Raw genomic sequence first — 23,863 nt, 5'->3', positions numbered from 1 at the left:
TTAACGACCACAACCACAAAAACAACCATTGGTCAGGATGCTCAGACCACAGGATGACAACAACACTTTTACTGCTCATAGCAAAACAAATGCGATGCTCCAAACACAAAGGGCCTTTCCAAAACAAGAACACACCAGTGGGTTCTTAAATGTGAGCGAATTCCCTTTGTCATTGTGTATTTTGGCTTGACAAAGACACCCATTGTTCCTGCAAAATCTATGCTGAGTTTATATCCGTACAGTGTCCATCTTGGTTATAATAAAGTGTCTCTGAGTCTGTGTATTTCATCAGCCTCATTACCTGAAACAAAGGATTACCCAAACATCATCTTTTTCATCTTGACATGGCCATTAAATTGCCCCTGAAATGCCAAAATAATGTCCTGGAGGCCACAGTAAAGCCTGGCAGATACATGGGCTTTGCTCATTAAAAGATCATGTTTATTTACTGTAAATAGGAGAAGGGACGCTATAGTAACGGATGAGAACACAAAGCTGTGAGCTGAGGTCACAAAAGCTGTGATTTGGATCCCTGCCTTGCCGAACACACACTCGGGCTGAGTGTGTGTTTCCAGGAATCAGAGTGCAGATTTACTCCAAGAGGGCAATCAGTGAATTATACCTGGCACCAAAGACAAAGAGAGTTCATGACAAACTGCAGCAGTGGATGAAGACTTCAGTAAAGTAAAAGCATCAGTATCAAAAAGTGAATAAAGTTTTGTACACTGCGAAAGTACTTCACACTGTGAAGTAGATATAACTTTCTATCTAGTTTTTACAACTTCTGATTAGTTGAAGAAGATGGAGATAAAGAAAGAGAAGCACTCAAAGAAACTAGGACAGAAGAAAAAAAGACAGGGAGTAACAAACGACAGAAGAAAGTTTGAAGAAAAGCAGGACAAAGGAAAGATGGACCAGGGACAGAAAAATGGAATAAAGATGGAAGGATGAGACTATTTTTCTTCAAAACAGGAAATACATAAAACTGCACTAACAGATTATCACATTTAAAGTTGATTTGTTAGCTGTAAAACTTGCCTCGTGACACATGGAGCAGACGTGAGGAAACGTTTGGATTCATTTTGACCTGTGTTTCTGGCTACCTGACGAATAGAAAGGGAGTCTCATATTCACTCTCTTTCAGCTCTGTTTTGGTCTCCTCTCCTGAGAGAAGTAGCTGACTCTTTCGCTGCTGAGTGCTCCACTATGTGCCCCCTGTGGTGGAACCTAAAACAGCACTGTGGCAAACAGTAATGCATGCTGTTTCCGTGACTGGGGACAATGAGATGAATAATTTGAGAGATGCTGAAATCACATAAAAATACTGAACACAGCGGCTTTAAGCGCCTATGCCTAAAAAAAATATGCTAAAGCCCAGCACCTGAGTAAATACACCTCTGACTCTCATTACATCACAGAGACAGGACGCAGCTGCCGACTACCACATCAACCAACGGTATCTCTGATGATTGTGTTTTTTCACAAAAAATTTCCAAAACTGTAGCTGCTTGTTTCTTATTGTTGTGTGTGTGTGTGTGTTTTTTTTAAATAGCAGTCATCGTCCGTGCCATCTGTCCTTCATTACTCAAACAGAAATAAGAGGTTTTTACAAGATCTCTGATACACTGTAATCTAAGCCAAGATGTTTTACATCTTGGGAGATGATGGCCCAACGAATGACTCATACGCAGCTCAGCTTTCTCAATGGCATGGTGAGGTGGCCTGCACTGTTTCATGTGCTGCAGCAGTGTGTGTGTGTGAGCACAGGTCCATGATTTTCACTGTTTGTGGACATAAATCAGGAACTTCCAGCTGCAGCTTTAATTTTAAAGAAAAATAACTCCTGGTGATCTTTTCAACTATGTTAAATATTAGCAATGTGTGATATTTGGTGCATTCCTTTTAATTTTACCTCTTTGGTGAACCCACTTTCTCTCAACCTGCCCTGAAGACATGTAGTCCAGTTGGTGACTCTCTACTAGAAATATTCCCTCAAGTGCTTCAGGTGTAAACTTAAAGCATTAAAGTTGCAGCAGGAGGAGTGTGGAACCACCAAGCAAAAGAATGGTCACAGAAATGAAAGTTATATCACCAACAGCTCTTGTAATTGTACTTTTGGGTCCACTTTCCTCTAAAGGAACATGCAACGAGAGGTGCTGCATATCCATGCTGAACGGCATCCATAGCCAATGTACAAACCTCTCTCGTAGCATGGTTACTCCATCTAATAACTGACTGTTTACGAGATTGGGCAATATATCCTGCCCTACAGCATGCCCAGGCTGTACCTGCCAATGACGCAGTCAGAGGAAGTACAGACTTAGGGCCAAAGGGTTCTGAGTTCATGGGATGGCTCTGGGGCCCTGCAGGAAACCGACACCATCCCGACTCCATGTGTGGCCTGATTTAGGCTCCATCTCTTTTATTACACATGATGGAAACCATGCGCCTCATCACATGAGACAGTCGGGCATGATGCTCATGGTTATATGTGAATGAAGGAGGAGTGAGAGGAGGCGTGAGGACAGGAGTGACAAGGCCAGAGGATATGAATTTGGAGAAAAAGACCAAGAATCGGAGAGAGAGAGAGGGAGGATCCAAAATGATTTAAAGATCTTAGAGGTGGAGAGAAAGCAGTGATGGGTGAACTGTAAAAGCGTCTAACGCCTGTCACATTTATCCACAGCTGGCCAACAACCTCTCAGGGACTGTGACACACACCAGATGATCCATGTGAAAAATGGAAGAGGGGGGGAAAAAAGTGGTGCCTATCTGACAGGAAATCTGACTGTGCTTTGTATCACATCCAACATCCAAGGCATTGTCAAATTGTGAGGCAACCACGATTACAGCATCCGTCACCTCTCCAAGGCTCCAACTGTCTGCCACCTCACTGTGGGGGAGAGAGGCTGAACTTTTTTTTCCCCCTCCACATAAAGATCTAATACATTCATCTCCTTTAATCTAAAGACAGGTTTATGGGCTTACATTTGGCACATATTAAAAAAGAAAAGCAGCAAGGACACAGTTTTGAAAGACGCAGAAAGTCTTGGCTTATAGGAGACAAGGAAACATGATGCCGACAAAAACGTGAAACAGTAAAATGCCTGAGCTTCTACAGAGCAATGCAACCCTGATTTTTAGTGGAATGGGTCGTGAGGGAATGTGGGATGCAGGTATTTTTTTCTTGCCAAATCCTGAATGAAAAATTGTGGTGGGTTTAGATTCTTTTCTTTATTCATTTTCTTGAACAAACGGCTCTTCACGCTTGCAAATAGCACTGGTGAGAAACAGAGATCGGGCCAAGCTGCCCACCCATCATCCCATCATAATGACGTCTAACCAACTGATAGTAAAGGTAGAGAAATAAACATTTCCAAAATGCTTTTCAGATGAGCTGTGGTCAGACAGGCACGCAGGCTGCGGCAGCATCCACGGCCTCTCCTGGCTCGCAGCCCCCTCCCACGAGCCCAGGGGCCCCGCTCGACTCTGCTCAGGCTCAGCTCTCGCTGCCGTTACACAAACAGGTCGTCTTTCCAGAAAACTACATCAACAATGGATTGGAGAGCGGGAATGGACTTACTCAGCTCAGGGATTTGGGGCCCACGGAGTGACTTGCATGGGTTTTAGTTACAAAGCAAATCATCGGAGCTTAAGCACCCCAAATGTTGCAGCTCTCTAGTAAGTGAGTGTGTGTGGCCCACTGGTTAATGACCATCACATTAGTATCCAGAATTTGATAGCTTGCCTATGCTAAACTACACCATCAGCAAAAAGAGGTGAGTTCAAAGTGAGAACGCATGGAAAGCAGGACAAGAAAAACAAAAGAAAGACTTTATCCAAAGAAAAGCAAGATTCAAAGGCTGTTTGTCTTCCCTCAGCTGCCATTCAACTGTAAAGGATGATCACAAAGAGCAGCGCCTCACAATATGTCCGTACAGCTTTTGAATCAGCAGCTTATTCTCATTTAAACAAAAAGCCTGCAGAGCCGTCCGACAGATTCCAGCCTCAGCTGCAAAGACCTGGATCGGACTTTCTGTCTCCAAAAACTCATCTGATCGATGTCCACTCTTCCCGGGTCAGATCTCTCGCTGGCTGCTTCAGGTGCCAGTCAAAATGTGAAAACCACTACAAAGACCCTCAGTGCCGACTTGAGCGCTGGCAAGTACTTCAAAGAAAAATAAACAGCTAAATGTCACTAGTTGGAGAAAACCAGAAATAAAATAAATAACGTGACATTTTCCCTCTGATGAGCAGCTGGGATAATAAACCACAAAGTGGTATTTGAGGCATGCCCCTTTCCGACTCTGGCAGGCTCTTTTTGTTGGTCCTTTTGGAAACTGTTCTGGGAAATGAGAGCATGTTGCACTGCATGCATATTCCTCCTTTTTTTTTTTTCAAAAAATCCACTTCTGTCTCTTTTCACTATTAATTATCTTTGTCATTTTTAACTGTTACAGTAACTCTAGCCTTCATGAGGAAAGATCATATTTGAGACCTCAAGGATAGACAGAATGCTTTTTGGTGAAAAACACTGAATGCAAAAAGAATCTTCAGGACACAAATCAAGCTTCAACAACCACATCTGTGTGTTTAAGCTAAGGCAGAATTGTAGATTCATGCAAAGCCCTAAGAATCATAATCATTACGGCCACTGGATGCTGGCTGCAAATCAACTTTCTTGACTGACAGGTGTCTCAACTCATCACACTCAGCTGGGGTTGGTCTCCCCACACCTAAGACTCATTTGTCCACTGTCCTGTTACAGTCTGGACCAGGCTAATGTGACCTGAATTACCATCAAAACTCAATGTGTCTAAAATACCACACTCATGACAAGCAGTCAGCAAAAAAAAAAAACATAAGTCATCATCACCATATGCCTGCAACAACTGAACTTAACCAGGGAACCATGAGGATCCACTTAAACCAGTGCAGTCATACATTTATATATGCACGCACTACAAATCCCCACACAAACAGAAAAGTGTGATGTTTTGTGTTTGATTCTGAGGCTGATCATTGTGTCTTCAGTCTGTTCAGACAGAGCGTTACAGTGTTCCAATATCCAAAACTAAAAATATCCAGCAAAGGAAAAGACCAGTTCTAATTTATTTTTCAGTTGCTGAAATGTAAATGTACTGAACTACAGTTTCTGTTCTGCTGAGGTGCTGCCAGATAAAACCCTGAAGCAGTAAAAGAAGTGTGCAGATTACTGGGATATTTTTAAGGAAGATGGTTGGGGAAATCTCTACGGGACAGTTCTCTTAAAGGCCGTGGCCACATCAGCCAAAATCAATCACCATGTTGGTCACATCCACCGCTAACTCTGCCATATGGACGGAGGACTGGTCTTCACAGACGCACATATTGTGTTCCTGGAAACCCAGTGAAGGAGCATGCTTCCTTTCTGACAGATCTGCTGTGGACTGATGTTTTCTATCCAAGCCGATGGTTTCTGCTCGCTACCGCTGGTGTCGCTTGTGGGTAACGTTGGTATAACATTATGGTCATCGTGGAGAGAGCCGCTCTGTGATTTCAGGGTTGCTTGTAATAAGAGGCTCTATCATTTAACAGTGGCTTTGAGAGAACATGGAGGCCTGTAAAATATGAACAGGACTGTGGTCTGTGTGTTGACAGGTGGTTAGACAACCATAAAGAGGATTAAAATGAATTCAGTTGCACATCGTACCGATTTAACATTCATGCCACTTTGGAAGATACTTTGTACAGTTTGTAGGTACAATTAAACTTTTTTTAAAAAAATCTATTTCACAGGTAAATTTTAAAGCCATGTTATGTCAATGCAAAGATGTACACAGTATCAGTGAAATGTGTGACTGTACTGAAATTTTGGACTAAACATACCCGGCTCAGAAAGTGGAAAACTTCAGAATGGAAACAAAGAAATTATGATCACTTCAGCAACCAGCTCAGCACAATAATTCATATTTAAGAGTGAGAGCAAACCACATGCAGAATGTTCAATTGCAAAGTTATACACTTTTCCACCAAATGCTGAGAAACCTCCAAAATCAACAAGATTAAATACAAAAAGGAGCAGGTTAAGAGACTGATGGAATGCTCTCCGAGGTGGGTAACAATGGAAATGCCTTCTGTTGCATGCAGCATCATGGGTTTTGGAGTTCCTTCTGGGTGGCCCACCACATCTGTGGTCGGACGCGAAGGCGTGGCATGTCAGTCTGAACGACAACAAGCCATCCTGGGCAGGAAGAAGAGGACGTTATCCAGCCAAATCCTGTTCAGACACACACACACTCCAGACATGAGGGTGGCATGCTCCTCTACCTCAGAGCAGCCTGAAGTCTGGGAGATGAAGCATCAAGACACAGGAGGAGCTGCCTGACATCTGGGTCGTGAATCACACGGAGGCAACACCAGCCACCGAAAGCACTAATCAACACCAGAATAACTTTAAATGACTCTACACAACTGTTTGTTTCCATTAATTCAAGACTCCTGTCTGAAGCGTGGAAGAACTGAATCTACGTTCGGTTTCATCAAGTGATTTTCTTATTGCTACAAACAGTGAGATCTGTTTACCAAAAAACAATTTGTAATCAAACTACTGAACGTTTAGGATCTTTTCCCACATCTGCAGCAATGTGAGCCAGGAGGTATTTGTGAGAAAAACGATAGCAAGTTAACGGTGAAGGTGAGAAACTAACAAGCTCTTCCAACGGTAGCATTTTGCATCTTTAGAAAATGTGTCCCTGAAAAAAAAAAGTTTCCATCCAAACAAGAGTGATAAGTGATATTAATCTGTTTGTCTCCATAGGGAAATCTTGGCTGGGACTCAGTGCAGAGCAGTGCTGTTCTATTCAAACCACAACACAAAAAGTGGTAATACTGCAGTGTTTACAGTACATCATATATCTGCTGTGTATCTGTGAAGACTCTCAGTCATCCATTAAACTGTCCCTTTGCTGTATCTGTGATCTTATGCTACTGTGCATCTGCACAAAAAGCACTTGGGTATGAACTTGCATTTCCACATTAGTGGCCACATCTGCAAACCCTTCCTTTTTTAGCAAATTACTCAGATTCTGAAACACTCCCACTCATGTGAAGTGTGAGCCACTGAACGTACTGACTCCCTGAATACACACCACACTATTGTGAACTTGAACAATATTAACAAAATGTGTGCGTTTTCAGAGAAGCTTTAACTCAAAAGAGAAGCACCCATCTGTATCAGGTATACGATGTTTGGAAAAACAACAGAAAAGTACTATGGCTTATTCTTTTATTAGTGTTTTAAATAACCATATGCATGCATGACAAGCATTTTGCAAAGCGCCAGAAAATGAATTTAGTGAATTCCCTCTGTCTGCAGCCTCAGCCACACATGGAAAATGTGATAGTCATTATGCATCTGACAGGGTTTTGGAGCCGAACGCTGTTCCTCTCTACTTCAACTCCCTTTTGCAAACCAGGAAGCTGTAGGTTGATCTTGGCAACACTCACAGTCAGTTTTCCCCCCCTTTCATTAACATTTTGGACTGCAGAGAACAGATTTAGTGGGTTTTATTACTTATACTAAAAGAGGAGGAATTAGAATCCCCAAATTCATTGTTAAAGTGTGCCTGTGTGTTCTGCTGCCGGAGGTGTTGGAGAAGTTTTAGTGTTTGTGGACACAGGAGCCCCACATACATAAAAATATCAGTTTGTACTAAAAAAGTGAGATGTAGTGTGTTATTCTAAGCCTGAACACACACAGGTACAGACACACACACACACAGGAGGGAATACAAATGTAAGCTCTAATGTACAAGCGTGTTCTCTGCCGAATAAAGAACTGCAGCTCGACAAAATCAAACGCAAGCCTTTTCACACGAGATGTCAAAGGAACACAGGTGTCTTGCAGGGCCTTGTCCCTGCTCTGCTATTCTTTTATTTAATTACTAAATTAATGACTCAGACCTCCTGTTTGAAAAACCCCTAAAAGGCACTTAAACAGAGGTGACGCTGAACTCCAGAAACCCCCTCCTGACATCTGCATGTGGGTCACGTCAAGGACACCGGGGTTATTATGGTGTGTGAGAGCAGGATGGGGTTTGCTGCTTTTCCTCACTCTTAAAGGTGAGTCAGAAAAGTCACTGACGCTCGAGTGATCACAGGCCAGATTGAACATAGCAGCTAACTACCAGCACATGAGTCCTGGCAAAAACATCAGGGATCGACGCCTGCTCTTCGCATTCAGCGCCTGGAGTTATGTTACTGCTGTTTTATTCAAACCTAATGAAGGCGTAACGGAGAGAGGGAGGGGGTGGAAAGTTTGGATAGAAGTTTACAGGATCTCTCAGAACTGACTGTGATGTTAAAACCATTCACTGTGCTTGAGTTGCTCTACCTGCTGTCCAGTGGTGAAAGATGTATTCAGGTCAGTTACATTAAATGGCACTCCACTGATTTTACACATCAGAGTTGATTAATGAACTTTGAGTACTACTCAGCCCGGTGAAAGGGGTTGTGGGATATATTTTGTGGCTCTGGAGCTGTTTTGTTAAGTCTAAGAAAAAATACTCAAGTGACATAATTCGGGTATTGTGGTTCAGGATTTGATTTTAACAGAAAATCTTGGCGTTAAAGACGGGGGGGGGGGGGGGTTCACATCAGACAGAAAACCAAATGCTAAAATGCTCTGTAGAGCTGAGGGGAACCACAGTGTCAGATGATGAATCCCAGTGGACTTCTCACTAGTAGTTATCTGATTCACTGTTAACAAAATAATATTTTAATCTGCAGGTAACAATAGCTGTAGACTTAAGTAAGAAGTTCCTTTCCGTCACTGCTGCTGTCGCCCTGTAATCTGCAGCTGAAAACTCGGAGAAATGATGAGTTCATAAAGTTGCTCTGTGATCGGATGCCATTTCCCCTCTTGGCTGCCTTTCTTTGCACTCAGACGGTTCTGTGGGATTCCAGATCGAAAGGATTGAATTATAACAGAGATAAGACTCTGTCTAACTGTCTGCAAGCGAGAGGAAGGAAGATCTGTGAAAAACTGCAGCGCTAAACGAATGATTTTTTAACTGTATTTATGTTCGTTCACATGTCATAAAGGTGTGTAGTTTGTGCTTCAGATAAACATTCCCAGCTGGATCTTATACGGTTACAACTCCCTCCTTTCCTTTATCTACTACCATCACACACACACTCACACAAACCCTTATCTCCTCACAAAGATCGCCTCTCATGCGCCTCCAAACCCATCCATCCACTTCCTGCTTTTCTTTTACAACCGGCTGCGTCTCCTCCACTTTCTCCCACTTCCTTTTCACTCCCTTCCCACCTCCTGGGATAAAATACCCTCTTGCCCAGTGCCCCCTTCTCTTCTTTCGAATTCACCATCTTGGTGTTATCTCTCCTCCCGTCTGTCCTGTGGTGGGTGATTCTCCCAAAACCAAATATGAGGAAATCCCTCATCCCTGGTCTGCACATCATCTTTTTGTTTACACCCCGAGGCCTCAGTTTTAACAGCCTGCTTCAAAATATCTGGGTGAACTCTCCTCTACGTGCTCAGGGAAAATAAGACTTAAGCCCGACGTGACACTGAGACATGGAGCTAGTTTCTGTAAGCCACTGGCCTGACATCTAACTATTCTTTTTTAATCACATCATACATCATTGTTTCTGGGTGTCTCTTTGGGAAATATAACTACAAACACAGACACTTAACTCCCCTCTTTCCCCTTTTGACACCACATTGAGGAGTGTCTGAGTGTCCACAGGGATTTTAAAATACTTGACAAGCTTTTGGGTATAAACATCTCGTGTTGGATTTAAAAATAGTCTATAGGAGAAAAACCCAATAAAGAATCTCTTACACATGACACCAGACGGCATAAAGAAGCCAAAATCAAATTGCTAAAATAAAACTTTTTAATTGTTGCTCAAAAAGTGCTAAAGTGCAAGAAGAGCAAAAGACATTTTTACTCTCTAACTCAAAGCCAAACAGAGCAACAGCACACACGTCTCTTTATATTGAATGAGCACAATTAGTGAACGAGCAACAGGTGTGTGCTATGTGCTTTAAAATGCTTGAAAAGGAATTTCTCCCACTGAAATAGCATTGCGTTTTTGTTAAAATATAGTGCCCAATTGCACCAGTATGCCTCCACTCTATGTATGTAACATGCAAGGGAAAACCCTGTGTTAGATATTAATGTCTACACAGCAGGAGATTTAAAATGATTTCCCCATAAAGATTACAAGTTAAAAATAAGACCCCTGTGATATCAAAGTTAGTCTTTAAACACAAGCCAAATTTGAGTTCCTGATTTTTACCAGACAAGCCCTTGAAAGTCAAAGAAAAAACCCTGTTTTACTGCCGGTCTGTCTCATTTTAGCAGGTGACTTCGGTAAGTGCTTCACCATCTCTGTCTGGTCTCTACAACAGGTGTTTGACCTGCTGCATGCTCGGGTCAGGTTTACACTGAATGTCTGTATGTGTGTGTGTGTGTCTGGAGCGTCCACAAGAACTTAAATAAAAGAAGACTGAAATTAAAAAAACATTGACTGTAGCAGCTTTAACAACAAAATGCAATTCAGCTGACTGTAAATAAGAATAAGAGATGTAAACAGACTGACAAAGAGAATCAGTGAGAGAAAATGCAAACATTAGCAGCAAAGAGAGAAGAACAAGCACAGACAAGCTAAATACACATGTGCACGCCCACACAGATAATAAATATGTTTGCATGCTAACTGTTAAGTCTCAAGGCCAGGGGATATGTTTTGACAGTGGTATGGCAGACAGGGAAGAAATCTTTGTACATTTTGCAAAAGTATTAAGTGACCAAGACCTGCCATGCAATTTTTAAGAAAGAACCAAGAGGCAGAATTTGAGAAAACCACAACACAACACTGCAAAAAAAGGCCAAAAAAACCACAGCAAAGTGCATAAAAATCCTCGTCAGACATTTTGACAAACACAGTGCAAAGTCTCACATGACAGTATAAATTAAATGTGTCAGTGCCCAACAAACGCTGGCTAGTAATGTTAACATAGCCATGTTAACCAAGGATGGATGAGGTGGCGGGTGAGGTGTCATTATGACTACAGCTAAATGTGCTTGTGATGCCGGGGAATGCTCTTTGCCAGAGAAACCCACCGGACCGAACCGGGCCGTAGCTGTGCTGACACAGCTGGTTCCAGGCACAGACACCCCGACACCGTGCTCGGCTCCAGGAATGTTCCAGGCCTTGCTGGAGAAACCATAACAAGTGCAGGAAATAGATTAGTACACTCTGGGTTCCACACCGGCCACAAACCTCCTGAGCCCGACCTCTCGAAACCCACATGTGTGGGAACAGCAGACACAGCAGCAGAGGGAGTAAGACCCCCATCCAGTCATCGGTGTAGATCCCAGAGGACCTGCTGCATGGAGCACTCAGGTCTCCTTTGTTTCATTAATGGCTCCGACCAACATGCAAATGCTCAAGTAAAACCCCTCCAGAGGCCAACGTACAGTATAACCATCCAACAATGCACGACACAAGAGCCAGTGCAGGATGGTGGTGAAAGCCGCTTATATAAAATGTGGAGTCAGTTATAACTGTGACACCACTGAATTGTGAAAAATTCATACTTTGACATGATTACATCGTTCTTTAATGCCAATGCGTGACATCCGTCCACCTGTGTCTCAGACTCTCCTGCGCCTGTCGGCCTCTCGGACGAGGCTTCTTACAACCTCCATCTTCCCTGAGATTCTCAAACTGTTTAGTTCCAATAAACCATCTTGTTTGAACTATACCTGTCTCAGTGTGTGGATATCTCTCTGTTATCTACTGATCTTTATATGCACCTATCTCACTGAGGTTTGGTCGATGTACACGCGACTACCCTCACCAGCTATGTGTTTTTGTTTATTTGTTTTTTCTCTTACAAAGATGTGACACAAACTTTATAGTTACAAGGGTTTTGTGATGGTTTGAACTGGGCCAAGGGCTGCTGCTGACTGCCAGTGACCGATTATTATACCAGCTCTGAAAGAGTTCAGCCAAAGCTCAGGTAGGTTTTGTTATTATTCCGATGGCCTTCTTATGTCAACCCCCCCCCAACAGAAAAATAAATATGTTTAAACCTTGAGCACTGTGGAAGCAATTCCGGCCTGGCTTCAAGTTGGCAGGGAGAGAGATGGGATTACCATATGAATTCACTCAGTGCCTGTACTAGTGTGCGTGTGTGTGTGTGTGGTGCACATTTCCACTTGTATACAAGTGAGTGGAAAATGTGTGTCTATGTGTGTATTTGTGTATATATATGTGATGTATGCGTGCCTTCTGGATGACGTTTGTGTAATATACAGAATCAGAAAGAGTTCACTCTGTTTAAAGTGTGTCTGTGTGTGTGTGTGTTTGTGTGTGTGTGTGTTCCCATTGGGCTCTTTCTGACCTTCAAAAAGCTGACTCATTACTTTGCATGTCAGCAAATGCAGAAACACCCCCAAAGGTACTTTTAAAGTTATTTCAACACAGGGTCACTATGTGTTACTCGTACATGTGTGTTGATATTACACATTGTACTTTTTAATGCAAACCTTACTCTTTACAGAATGGCTGGAGGCACAGCTGAGTTTGCTGGAGAGGGTGAAGTGCAGCCAAGTCAGTGAGGAAACTGAATGAACACTGTGCCAGATTTTTATTACAACTACATTAGTGAGTTTTACAAAGCTGATATCAGTGCATCTAAGCCTGGAATTAAAGGAATTGGAGAACAGCTTTGTAAACAACTTTTTTTGGAAGATGAGACCAACAGGGATTTCACCCATAGCTGTTTTATTTTTAATCTTTCCTAATGCATTACCCATAGAAAAAAATAATCACAGCACAAACACCTTGTATATATTTTAGCCAGTTAACTACAAATCACATACTTTACCATTCTGGAGCCCAGTATGTAATGTGCTTTAAGATTCATGTGTTTCTTGGAAACCATTGACTTCTTGTCATTTCATACAAGAAGTCAGCTTGCAGAGTCTTCAAACTATCTTGAAACAGATAAACCTGACGGTCTGAGAAAATACCAAATTCTCCATTTTTGATTTCTTCTATGTTGTTTTATGTAATGCTTTTACACAGAGTGCTTTATAGTCCTCATTCTCACACACAACGCTGTTCAAAAGCTGACTTGCTAAAACTGGATGTCCAAACTTGCAACTGCGTTACTCCTGAACAATCACATAAATTAAACTAAAACGTAAAGATGGATAAATAGCCACTGTGGTGGAGTATGTCTCCATGTTTCAGGCCTCTGTAAGATGATTTTCGTTGGTGGAAGACAGTGACTCCCTGGAAAAAACTACTAAGAAAAACAAAAGCCCACCGGTGCTTTGTACATAGTTTCTTACCCATGTTCATGTTGTAAAACCAGGAGGATTAAATGTCCTCTGTTTCTGTGTTAAGTCATCCTTCTCTTAAGCTCAGAGGTGACTTTATAAACTGGACACAGATTTGCACAACAGTGACAGCTTTGACATGTCACAGCAATTCAAACACTATCTGTCTCCTGGGAGAATACAATGAATTAAAGCAAAATATTCAGGGAGGAAATAACTGTTTGTTTCCCCCTGAGTGCTGAGATTACAGCGCTAATAGTGGAAGAATGAGGGTTCGGGATGGTTTGCATGAATGCAGCTCTGTTGCACAATGAAGCCCCGGGAGGGGGGTGAGGCGGACCCTTGGAGCCGACCCGTGCAAACAGCTGCCGTGTCCCTGCGAGGACCAACAACACTCAGCTCAGGGTTCAACAGCTCTCTCTTCCCACTCCTCCGAATGTCAAGAGTTCATTTGAATAAAGTTAAAAGTGCGCAGGATTTGGCTCCCCTCCCCACAGCTCTCTAATCTAATCCATGAGCGGGGACTCGCACACGCTCAAAGAGAAAGACAAACAGGATGCCTCTACTCGGGTGACTCGGATGAAAGAGATTGTGTTTTTACACAGTTTGAATTCGTCTCTGCTGGTGCTGGGTTAAACAGTGTTGTCCGCTGCCCAACATCCACTCTCACGGACCTCAGCAGAACTGTGTGTGAATGAGTCATACTGCAGCAACACCCTAAACACAGAGACACAGAGGCTCCTGATCCCAAATCAGTGTTGAATCAACAGGACAGAGATGGAGCACGAGCTCTGCCTCCAAGGAGAATAATAATGATGTGTTTGAGTGCGTGTATGACACAGCGTTTGCCCTTCGCCTCCACTTTTTTTCCTTTTTAGTTTTTTCCAAAAGCATGATGCACTACATGGCAAACACGGTGCCTGACAAAACTAATGAGAAGCAACGGCAGAACAAACTGACTTTGAATCCAAGAAAAAAAAAAATGTCTGCATCATTAAAAAGACAGTACAATGAGTAGAAAAATGCACTTATGAAAGATAAAGCAAGCATGTTGCAAGCAGAAAAGGCAAGGGAAAGGAGGGGAGGACAGCTGGAAAGAAAAAAATCAGGGAGCGATGCTAATGTTAAAGGGTCAGTTCAACCATATTATAAAAAGACATGGTTTTCCACTTTAAAGGAAGAAAGTCTGGCATGAAGTACTTCAAAAACTCCAGTAAGTTTTGTTGACAGTGGGGTCTGTAGATTATCCTGAGTTACTGGAGAACTTTTTCTAGACATGACAAGACATGTTGCTGTTGTATTTTATGTGGTTAAGAGACTACAACTAGGTTTAATTCCTGCCAGTATATTGAGATGGGGGCAGAAATGTGGGCATGGGAAAACAAAATCAGGCCTACCCGCATGACTAGATATCACGTGAGGTAAGTGAGAAAACACTGTATGTTTGTTTTTTATCATTTGGGTGAGCTGAACCTTTAAGCTTTTTACTCCTTATCGTTTCGGTCTTGTTCGGTTCACTACCAATGCACAAGTCAGCTGGGAAAACTTCTCCAGATGGCCTTCGAACAAATAAGAGCGAGTCCCTGGCTGCTTCAAGCTACACGCATGAGTACACAAACCACATGCATGTGAACTCTGTCTGCATGTGTCGCACCACAACAATCAGATACGCAGCATGTTGAGTGCAATTTCGAGTTTGAGTAACTCCACATTGTTTGGGGGGTCCTCAGCATGTTTGTGTGAGTCAGCATGTTTTAGTGACTCAGTTTAAGCGGCTAAAAGACAGTTTGTGAATCTTCTTGATCTGGTGAGCTCTGTCAGCAGTCATTGGGCCTGTGGTGAGCTGGACCTCACAGGCTGTCAGCCACACTTATGTTCGACCCAAAAGGCGCAAAACCATTAGTGACCGAGCCAAATATCAGGGCAGATGAGGCTCAGGCAGCCTGCTGTCTGTTCTGATATGACAAATAAGTTCCATGTGTTACCCAGAGGTTTAAATTAGACCTGATATCCCCATAAATATAGAGGTAATTCTAGGTGACAACAGAAAAGAGTCAGGCCCACACACCTTTAATTCACAACATTTAATTTTCAACACAATAAAAGTTTTATTATCTGAGCTCCAAGTGAGCTGACCTTTCTCTCTGTTCCACTGTCAGAAAAAAAGAGGGGGGAAAAAAAATCGTTTCACTCACCGAACCTCTTGTATCCAAAAGACTGTACTTCCTCCTCGTCTGCAAAGTCGTCTGTGTGACATAATCAGAAACATATGACAGAAATGGGTCAGACGCACGCTACTGGGGGTACAGTGTGTTTAAAGCAGTCGGTAGGACTCCACAAACTAAATAAATCACAAAGAAACAGTACAGGGGCAGAAGCACAGAGCCAAGAATTCAGAATGTTACCATCGAATACACTGATTTTTGTTTAGGAGATTGGAGGCAGCTAACGAGGCTGGAGATAGTGGAGTATCATCTCTGGTGTGTGTGTGTGTGTGTCTGTGTGTGTGTAGATAGGAGGTCCAGAGAACTGTAAAAGCCACAGGCTGCGGTTTCTCTGGGTTGTTGATAGTAAACCCTAATTACACTCTGCTACACTACACTGAAGACTGGAGCAGAGCACAGAGAACATCACCGGTAATGGTAAACAGATGGGAGCGAGGGGGGGGGGGCAATGGAGACAGGGAGGGTTGAGCTGAGTGTGCGTTTGTCGGTGGGCGGTCAGAGGGGGTTAGACAAGATGAAGAGCCACTGATGCCAAGTGAATCAGAGCTGCCTGAGTGTAATTCCACCCCAGGTTCCTTCAGTAAAATGATTAAAACATTATAGTTATTGAGTTATTGTTGTTGTTTTACTGACTACTTGTTGGAGTGTAAGCACAAATACACCAATTAGTATAAGAAAACTCTGAAAACCACATGCACTACAGGTGGTGTTCGCTGGTCATCATCAAGATCTTTCCCATGCCACGATGAAGTTTTTTTTTTTTTTTTTTTTTTATTGTAAACTGCATCTGAACCTCTGTCCTTTCTTAGATACCACAGGCTCACAGGGTTTCATGTACTTACAGTGGGAGTTCACCGGATACGCAGCCTAATTGTGCAAACAAGGTTTGGGCTTTTATTTCTTTCAATGGGATGCAACTAAGTGGTGGGAAGAAAGAAAAAAAACCTCTGAACTATTTCACAACTTCTTCACCGCAGTACCGTAATGTCATCCAGATGTGAATCGCGCACCACAAAGCAATACGCACAGCCTGAATCGAGTCTGCACACATGACTTTTAAATAATAATAATAACATGCACTTATAACTATCAGTTACACGCAGGCTACGTACCTTTCATGGCGTTTTGTAACTAGTTGAGAACTGTAGAAGAGATGAGGACCCCTGTCACTTCCTGCGCATCTCAGCATCCAGTGCAAAGGTGTAAACTTGTCCGGCGGAGAACGACACACGCACACACACTAATAAAAGAGAAAAAAAATAATAATACAACTACAAGTGTGTCTTCATGTTGAGTGTTCGGCTTAAAATCCCATCGTCTCCGTGCTGCTGCTGCTCGCTGTGGCTCAGGGGGAGTTTCTGCAGAAGCGATGTGATGTTCCCGCAGCCTCGTCCGGCAGCGCTCAGGGAAGGAGAGCTGATCTGAGAGCTGTCTGTCACTGCCAGGGTTAAGTTACACAGAATGACAAACTGCACTTCCGGTGTTGCTTTCAGAATTAAATCCTTTTGTTGCATAATATCGAAAAGGAACAAATGAAGTGTATTCTACAAAGAGTCGCTGTTCTGTGGAAATAGTCTCTGTCTTTTTGAAAAACAGCTTTTCGGGTGCCAGTTTGTGAAACATCTATACAATATGACCACTTAAGCATTTATTAATGCATTAAACAGCATCTGTTACTTCATTAACATCACCAGATGGAATAAACTGACATTAAAGTTGTTTTTTAACAGCACAGCAGCTAAACAGAGCCATAAAGCGGTTATGTATGAGCTGTAAAAAGAACAATATTTGCTCATTAGATGTGTCTAAAATTTGTACTTCGGCACACTACTTAAAAGTAAATGTACTTAGATACATTCCACCTCTGCCCATAACATGGATGAGCTGTTTGTCATATTGACTTTGCTATAATTTTCTAACTTCATTGGGGGTGCTGTGCCTCCCTCTGCTGATGTTCAGCCCCATCAGTAAGATCATTTTTCCGCTCCTGGCACAAAGCCTAAAGCTTTTATTTTGACGGCTGAGGCGGCTTCCTTTCTGCTTCTCTAGCAACTTTCACCCTAGATTTTTAAGGGCAGCTTGATGCACTCACCAGTCTCCCGGACCTCAACCAGTGTGTCCCGCTCGGTTTTCGAAAGTCACGCCGGTGACCGTCCTGTCCGCTCCTGCTGTGCCTCCTCCTACAGAGAGAGAAAGAGAGAGAGAGAGGAGGTGCCGGGCTGCTTTCAACACCGCAGAGCCCGGGACGTCGTGAGGAGCTGCAGTAATCCAGCCGGAGATGAGATTAAGTTACTGGGGGTTGATGGCAATCGCGTCCCCGGGTGAAAAGCTGGGACTCATTAAAGATAATTTCAAAGGTTCGGGGAGGTGGTGGTGGAGGTGGAGCGAGCGACACCGACATTGCGACGTTTCTGTGCAGATCCTGTGTTTTTACATATTCACATCTCATTTCCTTCATGGATGAAAAATCACTTTCATATTCATGTGATATTCCTTTAGGGCACTTTGGCCTCCCTGAGGTACTCAGTAATAGGTTAATCATGTGGTTTGGACTATTTTCTCGTGTGATTTATTACAATAATCTTACATTATTGTAATACTTTGGCAAAAATTGTCTAATTTCCATAAAACAAGAGAAGAAAATCTGCCAAGGTAGTAAGATTAGCCTATTTAAACCTTGTCTTGTATAAACAACTTTAAAGTGATAGCAAAAAATCATCTCTATAATGAAACGAGTCATGTTGCATGACTAAAATAAAGAAACACAACACCTGATTCAGGAAAAGGGAAAACTTTGTGTGTATGAATGTACTTCACTGGCATACATTTGTCATTTCTTTGTAAGAATATAAAGTTGTAAATTGGGGTTTTAAGTTAGGATTGACCATTTTCTGTGAGATAAAGAGAATAAAAGAAACAAAATGGGTTGGTTTGCTGTGATAAATCAAAATTAGACGAATTAAGGTTCACCAGCGGCCGTTTCCCTTTAACTCCTCCAGGTGCAGTGATAATTCCAACAGTTCCTGTGTCCATAATCTCTCTGGCCTGCAGATGCAGATCACTGATCAAAGGCACAAAACAGCTGCATCCTCCCAGACTAATGAGCAACATCAAAGAAATTAGACAGACCCACTGTCATGTCTTCACAGTACAGGTTAGTGTCACCGGGTTACATGATATGGCCCTGATGTTAATCTTTTTACACTCGCTCAGTCCAAATCAATTGATTTACAGGAAGAGATACAGATAACACCAACTGTCTGAGCTCTGAAATCCTCTGAGCTTTAGAAAAAACACAATAAAGACATCAAGCTCAGATCTATTTTTCTTCATTCTTTGGGTAACAGAGCCTCCAAACTCAGGCTCTGTGCTAATAGCTCAAGATTGACCCAATTCACCACATATTAGATTCCAGAGCAGCCTGAGATGACAGAGCGACTAATTACTTGTTTTCCTAAAGGCTTCAAAACTGTTATTTTACTGTCGGCTATAATTGGAGCAGCAGGCTGGTATTAGGGCTCAGATAGGGATCGTGGCGAGCTGATAAAAAGCAGCTGAGGGTCAGGTATCTTACAGCCAGGCTCCTGCTGGTCCTCATTCAGAGGTTGGGACCTCATTTGCTGGGTCAAGGCTTTCAGCAGTGGGCTCAGATTAACAGAAGACTGAGAAAGCACACAGGAATTCCACATTTACCATGCTGTTGCCATGTTTAGATATCACGATAAGAACAATGGCAACTCAGATCACGTTGTATGCAGCTTGAGAGAGTCGCTGGTGGTAGAGGCTAGAAAGACAAGAAGCAAAAAAAAGCAAAACGTTAGCATGAAGGATGTTTTAGATTATGTTTGCAAAGAACTTGCAGGAAAGTCTGACATGACTCTTGAAATGTATTTTCCTAATGTATTAGTAAGGTTTGTGCTTTTGACGCAGGGTATTAAACTCAGACGTCAGAGATCAATGTTTCAACCAACCCTAACCACTGTGTGATCATTTTAACTTTTCACATTAGCCTGCACTTCCATCATTTACAAAAATGTGTTCAGACTTGCACAACTAAAGCAAACTTCAAGAGTGTGCCACCGGTGAAAATATACATGATCTTAGTTATAGATAAAGATAAAACTTCAAGACAAACAATTCTCCTCTTTAAGGTTATTATGTTTGTGCACAGCATGCACATGTACATGCAGCCCTCCTGCTCTTGCTGAGGCCTCCGATGCAGAGCTCAGCCCATGACTGAGACCATGCTGCTGTGTGCCAGGTCTCTGCTGGAGGCCCAGGCTTACCGTCGGTATGATGGAGATTAGAGCAGAAAGTTTTACCTGAGGAGGGCTCTGCAGTATGTTGGAGACAAGTGAGAGAGACATGCAAACAAATGAGCACGTTATATTTACCGTGCATTAAAGTCCGTCTTAAGCTGCTTTGTCACTATGCTGTGCGCGTAAGGCTTAATAACCAATAATGCAAACACACTAATAGGATCTGTGCTGCTGAGCAGATCCATAAAAATAGAACAATCCTTCAAGGAAGCAGACAACTCTCTCTCACTCCTCTCTCCAACTGCTGCTCCTGTTTTCTGGAAGTTGATGGTTTCATAGTTCTCGAGGTAAATGCCTGTTTTATTGCTTTCTGCTTTGCATATGGGATCATCACAATCAAGTGTTTTAGAGTACGTTTTTTTTTTTTTTTTTTTTTTTTTAAGAAGGTGCGTCTTCACAGATCAACATCAAGTACAATTATAATTTTAGAGGAAGACTGGTTTTGGGAGACATGTAAGATGGGATATATTAGTGATGGCCTGTGTTTTCAATGAAAGTTTCAGTATGACATGATTTATTATGGGCAGTGCACGGAACAATAATCTTGTTGACTTATAACAAATATTTAGCTTGTATTATAGTAACTATCCTTGTTATGTAATGTGATGCTTTAACCCTAGATGAATTAGTTGACTGTAGTTGCTTTAGTTAATGGGCAATTCCTTTGGTGATCATGTTTATTTGGTTTGACACTGAATCATAAAGGGCATCTAACTTAAAATCCTTGAGAAATGGCGCCCCCTTGTGAAAAGTTCAGCATGAGCATTTTTTTTTTTGATTTATAAATGATTTATAAATTCAAAGAATGTCTCTATGTGGTGCTGTATGATGCCCCACAGCAGAATAATGAGAAAGTTCTGCACTTTCCACAGAGCTGAAGACAGGATGAGGGGCCTGCTCGTTCAAATTCTGTGCATCACACTCTCTGAGGTCGTGCTGTGTGCTGCTGACTCTTCTCCGCTAAGCGAAGACACGCTGAAAAGTGAGCCCTTCATTGATTTTTAAGTTTTTTTTTCCTCTTACTGTTTTAAGCGATAAGCGAAACAGAACTTAACTACATCATGTTTCTCCGGTGTGTGTGTAGAGCTGTCTTCAGCAGGAGAGAAGTATGTTGATGAGGAAATAAAGCGGGCTTTACTCGGGGTGAAGCAGGTGAAGGAAATGATGGAGAAAAAGGAGGAGAAGCACAGACACCTGATGGATGCCCTGAGACACAGCAGTGACAAGAAGAAGGTCAGTTGTGTTTCTGTGTTTGCCATTAAACGCCCAGCCTCTGCAAACTTATTACATTTGCAGTAATCACTCCTGATGTCAGAAACCCACAACCGAAATACCATGAGGTCGGTCTGTGTTTTAGTGCAGTAACGTTTCTCAGAACATGACTGTTGTAATTGAACAGTTACATACCAGTCTTTGTGAGCTGTCCTGAAACCCACCACACATTTTCTGCCTCATAAAGGCAAAGCCGCACAAAGCCTCATGGAGAAACCTCAAAGCAGACAGTGAATAATGAATGTGGGAGTAGGGCTGGTTTAAGGAGCCCAGGGTGTAGTTTTACTACAGTCAGGATAAATGAGCTGTCTGTAGATTAATCTGTTTTCGAAGTAATTTCAGGATAACAACCCCCAAACCGCATCTTATCCACTCTGGCTTATTAAGAGGCGATGAATCTGTGACAGAATTTTCTGTTTTGGGTTTCCTTCAGGGGGCGATGCAGCTGGCCCGGGAAACGGAGCAGAAACTCGAGGAGGCCGAACTACAATGTCAAGATTTAACCAAATCGTCCTTTGAGGAGTGTCGACCTTGTCTTGAAGATACTTGTAAGGCCTTCTATACCTCCACATGTCGGCGTGGCTTTGCTTCTTTTTCATTCAAGGTTTGTTCTCAGCATATTCCATTTATAACTGTCTGAGACCTCCAAGAGTGTAAGAGTAGAGCAGGACTGGTTTGTAAGAGGCCGCAAACATGTTGGTCCTTCTATGAATCTCTTTCTGCAGGTGGAGGAGTTTTTCAGGAAAATGGCCGCCCAGTTGGAAGCTACTGAGCATGTTTCCAATCAAAACCAGGAGAAAGTAGGTCGGACCAGCTCGCCTCAGAATGAGGTCGAAGAGGGAAACGCCGATCAGGAGCTACTGCTGGCAGAAGCGTCGTTCAACCAGCTGCTGTCAAACATCAGCCTCCTGTACAACCAAAGCGTCATTCTGGTCAAGAAGATGCAACAGGTGTTCGGTCACTCCTTTCTTGTGGCCTTCACCACAGAGCTTAAACCTAGCCCTCTGTCAGGCGTCCAGGGTGGCTCGACTGCAGGCTTCTCCAGGACCACGGATCTGGACCACATCCTTGATTCGGTGTATGACTTTGGAAGGAATGTGCTGGAAGAATTCAGCTCCACAGTGGCTGATGTGTTTGAGGAGATACAAGAAGCTGAGGAGTATTTTCAGCAATCAAGCAGAGGTGTTTGTTATTTGTAGCACTACATGTGCATTTATTTTATACTTTATTCACTCCCTTATAAAATAATGGTAGCCTTAGTAACATCTGCTGTCATATGTATATCTGCAAAGATACAGGATCACTCGCCGCTTTGGGACAATCCCAGAGCAGATACATGTGCAGACGACTCCGCAGACAAGCATCAGAGTGCTGGCAGCTCCAAGACTTGTGTGAGACATGCGAGGATTATCTATTAAAAGGTAAATTGATGAGCATTTGGAATATCTGAAGCTATGTTTCACAAAGGGAATAACAGGCATCATGAGCAAAACATTCTCCAGCGCATTAATATTTTGATCTGCTGATGATTATTTGGTTGATTATTATTATTATTAAGAGTATTCAATTAACTCTTAACCAAGAAAAAAATGAATGAAAAAGAAAAGAATTGATGTAGCTGCACAGTTTTTCAGTCCTTCACCACACCCACACCTGGATTTATACTCACCTCTCTGTATGTGCTCTTAAAGAGTGTCCCAGTGTCCAGCAGTTGCACTCTGAGATGGAGGAGATGTACATGCTGCTCAACGCCTCCCGTCAGCAGTACGACGACAGGCTGCAGCTGGTTCAGAGACACACGGCGGACACACAGAGATGGCTCGGCAGCATGGATGACAAGTACGGCTGGGTCAGCCAGCTCTCCAACAGCACAGCCGGCCCACACAACATCTTCAGCGTGATCGGGGTATGTCTGTAGAAATGCTGGATTTGTCAGACAATTTTGTAATTTTGGAGGTTGTTTGTCAGGGTTGCAAAGCGCCAAATGCATTTTAATAATTGTCTTTGGCTGATAAAGCAACAAGGATTACTGCTGATCCTACCTGCTACATTTGAATCTCCTTTTTTTTTTTTTTTACAGAATTTGATCTTTGCCAAAGAGCATTCTGAATAATCCTGTTATTTGAATTCTGTCATAGATAACAGGCTCAATCCATAAAACAAAATGTAAAAATAACTATGAAAAAAAAAAAAAAAACCCTCTCCTCAAAATGTACCTGGCTCTACATGGCATAAAATGTATATGATTATTTGTAGTAGCAAGAAATTGTTTTTAGTTTATTAGTCTTTGGAAGTTGATTTAAAATAATCTAAGCTAATGTTATGCTGATAAAATTGTAATACAGTGCAATGTGTTGCACATTATCTCGCTTTTCAGGTGACTCCACAGCCACAGATGAAGAATATCAGAACTAAACCAGACAGCAGTGTGGTTGTAACCATACTGGACTCTGGCCCATTATCTGTACTGGTCCCAGCAGACCTGGAGGTGGATGATCCTGCTTTCATCCAGTATGTAGCTCAGGAGGCTCTGACACTACACAAACGGCAGATGAGAGGTACTGATCCAGGCAGTGTTGTGGTTTAGTAAATCATTTGGCTCCAAGCATCAACTGGCAGAGCAAAATGAATATTTGTTTTCTTTAAATATGGTTTTATGGTTCTTTTCTACACAGGCATGGAG

At 42.5% G+C, this 23,863-nt stretch overlaps 2 protein-coding genes across 4 annotated transcripts in view; one reads left to right on the top strand and one right to left on the bottom strand.

The window, feature by feature from the left end:
- LOC121200617 (collectin-12-like) overlaps positions 1-17,770 on the bottom strand; it is a 30,162-nt gene extending 12,392 nt beyond the window's left edge. The window contains exons 1-3 of one of the 3 annotated variants that reach the window (XM_041066009.1): positions 17,682-17,770; positions 16,702-16,829; positions 15,560-15,610 (exon numbers count right to left, since the gene is read on the bottom strand). In XM_041066009.1, the coding sequence (XP_040921943.1) occupies positions 15,560-15,610; positions 16,702-16,708 (58 nt within the window). In that variant the 5' untranslated portion in view covers positions 16,709-16,829; positions 17,682-17,770. Of the gene's footprint in view, positions 1-15,559; positions 15,611-16,701; positions 17,028-17,681 lie in introns of all 3 variants that reach the window. The other 2 variants (XM_041066011.1, XM_041066008.1) reach the window with 2 other exon arrangements.
- A 3,023-nt stretch (positions 17,771-20,793) lies between these two features.
- On the top strand, positions 20,794-23,767 carry LOC121200804 (clusterin-like protein 1). The gene is made up of 7 exons (XM_041066308.1): positions 20,794-20,890; positions 20,993-21,141; positions 21,614-21,784; positions 21,906-22,362; positions 22,473-22,601; positions 22,872-23,086; positions 23,558-23,767. Exons 1-7 carry the CDS (start codon positions 20,794-20,796, stop codon positions 23,765-23,767), a joined length of 1,428 nt encoding a protein of 475 aa, XP_040922242.1.
- The last annotated feature ends 96 nt before the right edge of the window (positions 23,768-23,863 follow it).

Source organism: Toxotes jaculatrix, chromosome 20 (genome assembly GCF_017976425.1).
Source record: "Toxotes jaculatrix isolate fToxJac2 chromosome 20, fToxJac2.pri, whole genome shotgun sequence".
NCBI lineage: Eukaryota > Metazoa > Chordata > Actinopteri > Toxotidae > Toxotes > Toxotes jaculatrix.
Note: the sequence above shows the minus strand (reverse complement) of the source record. Positions and strands in the feature narration are given on the sequence as shown.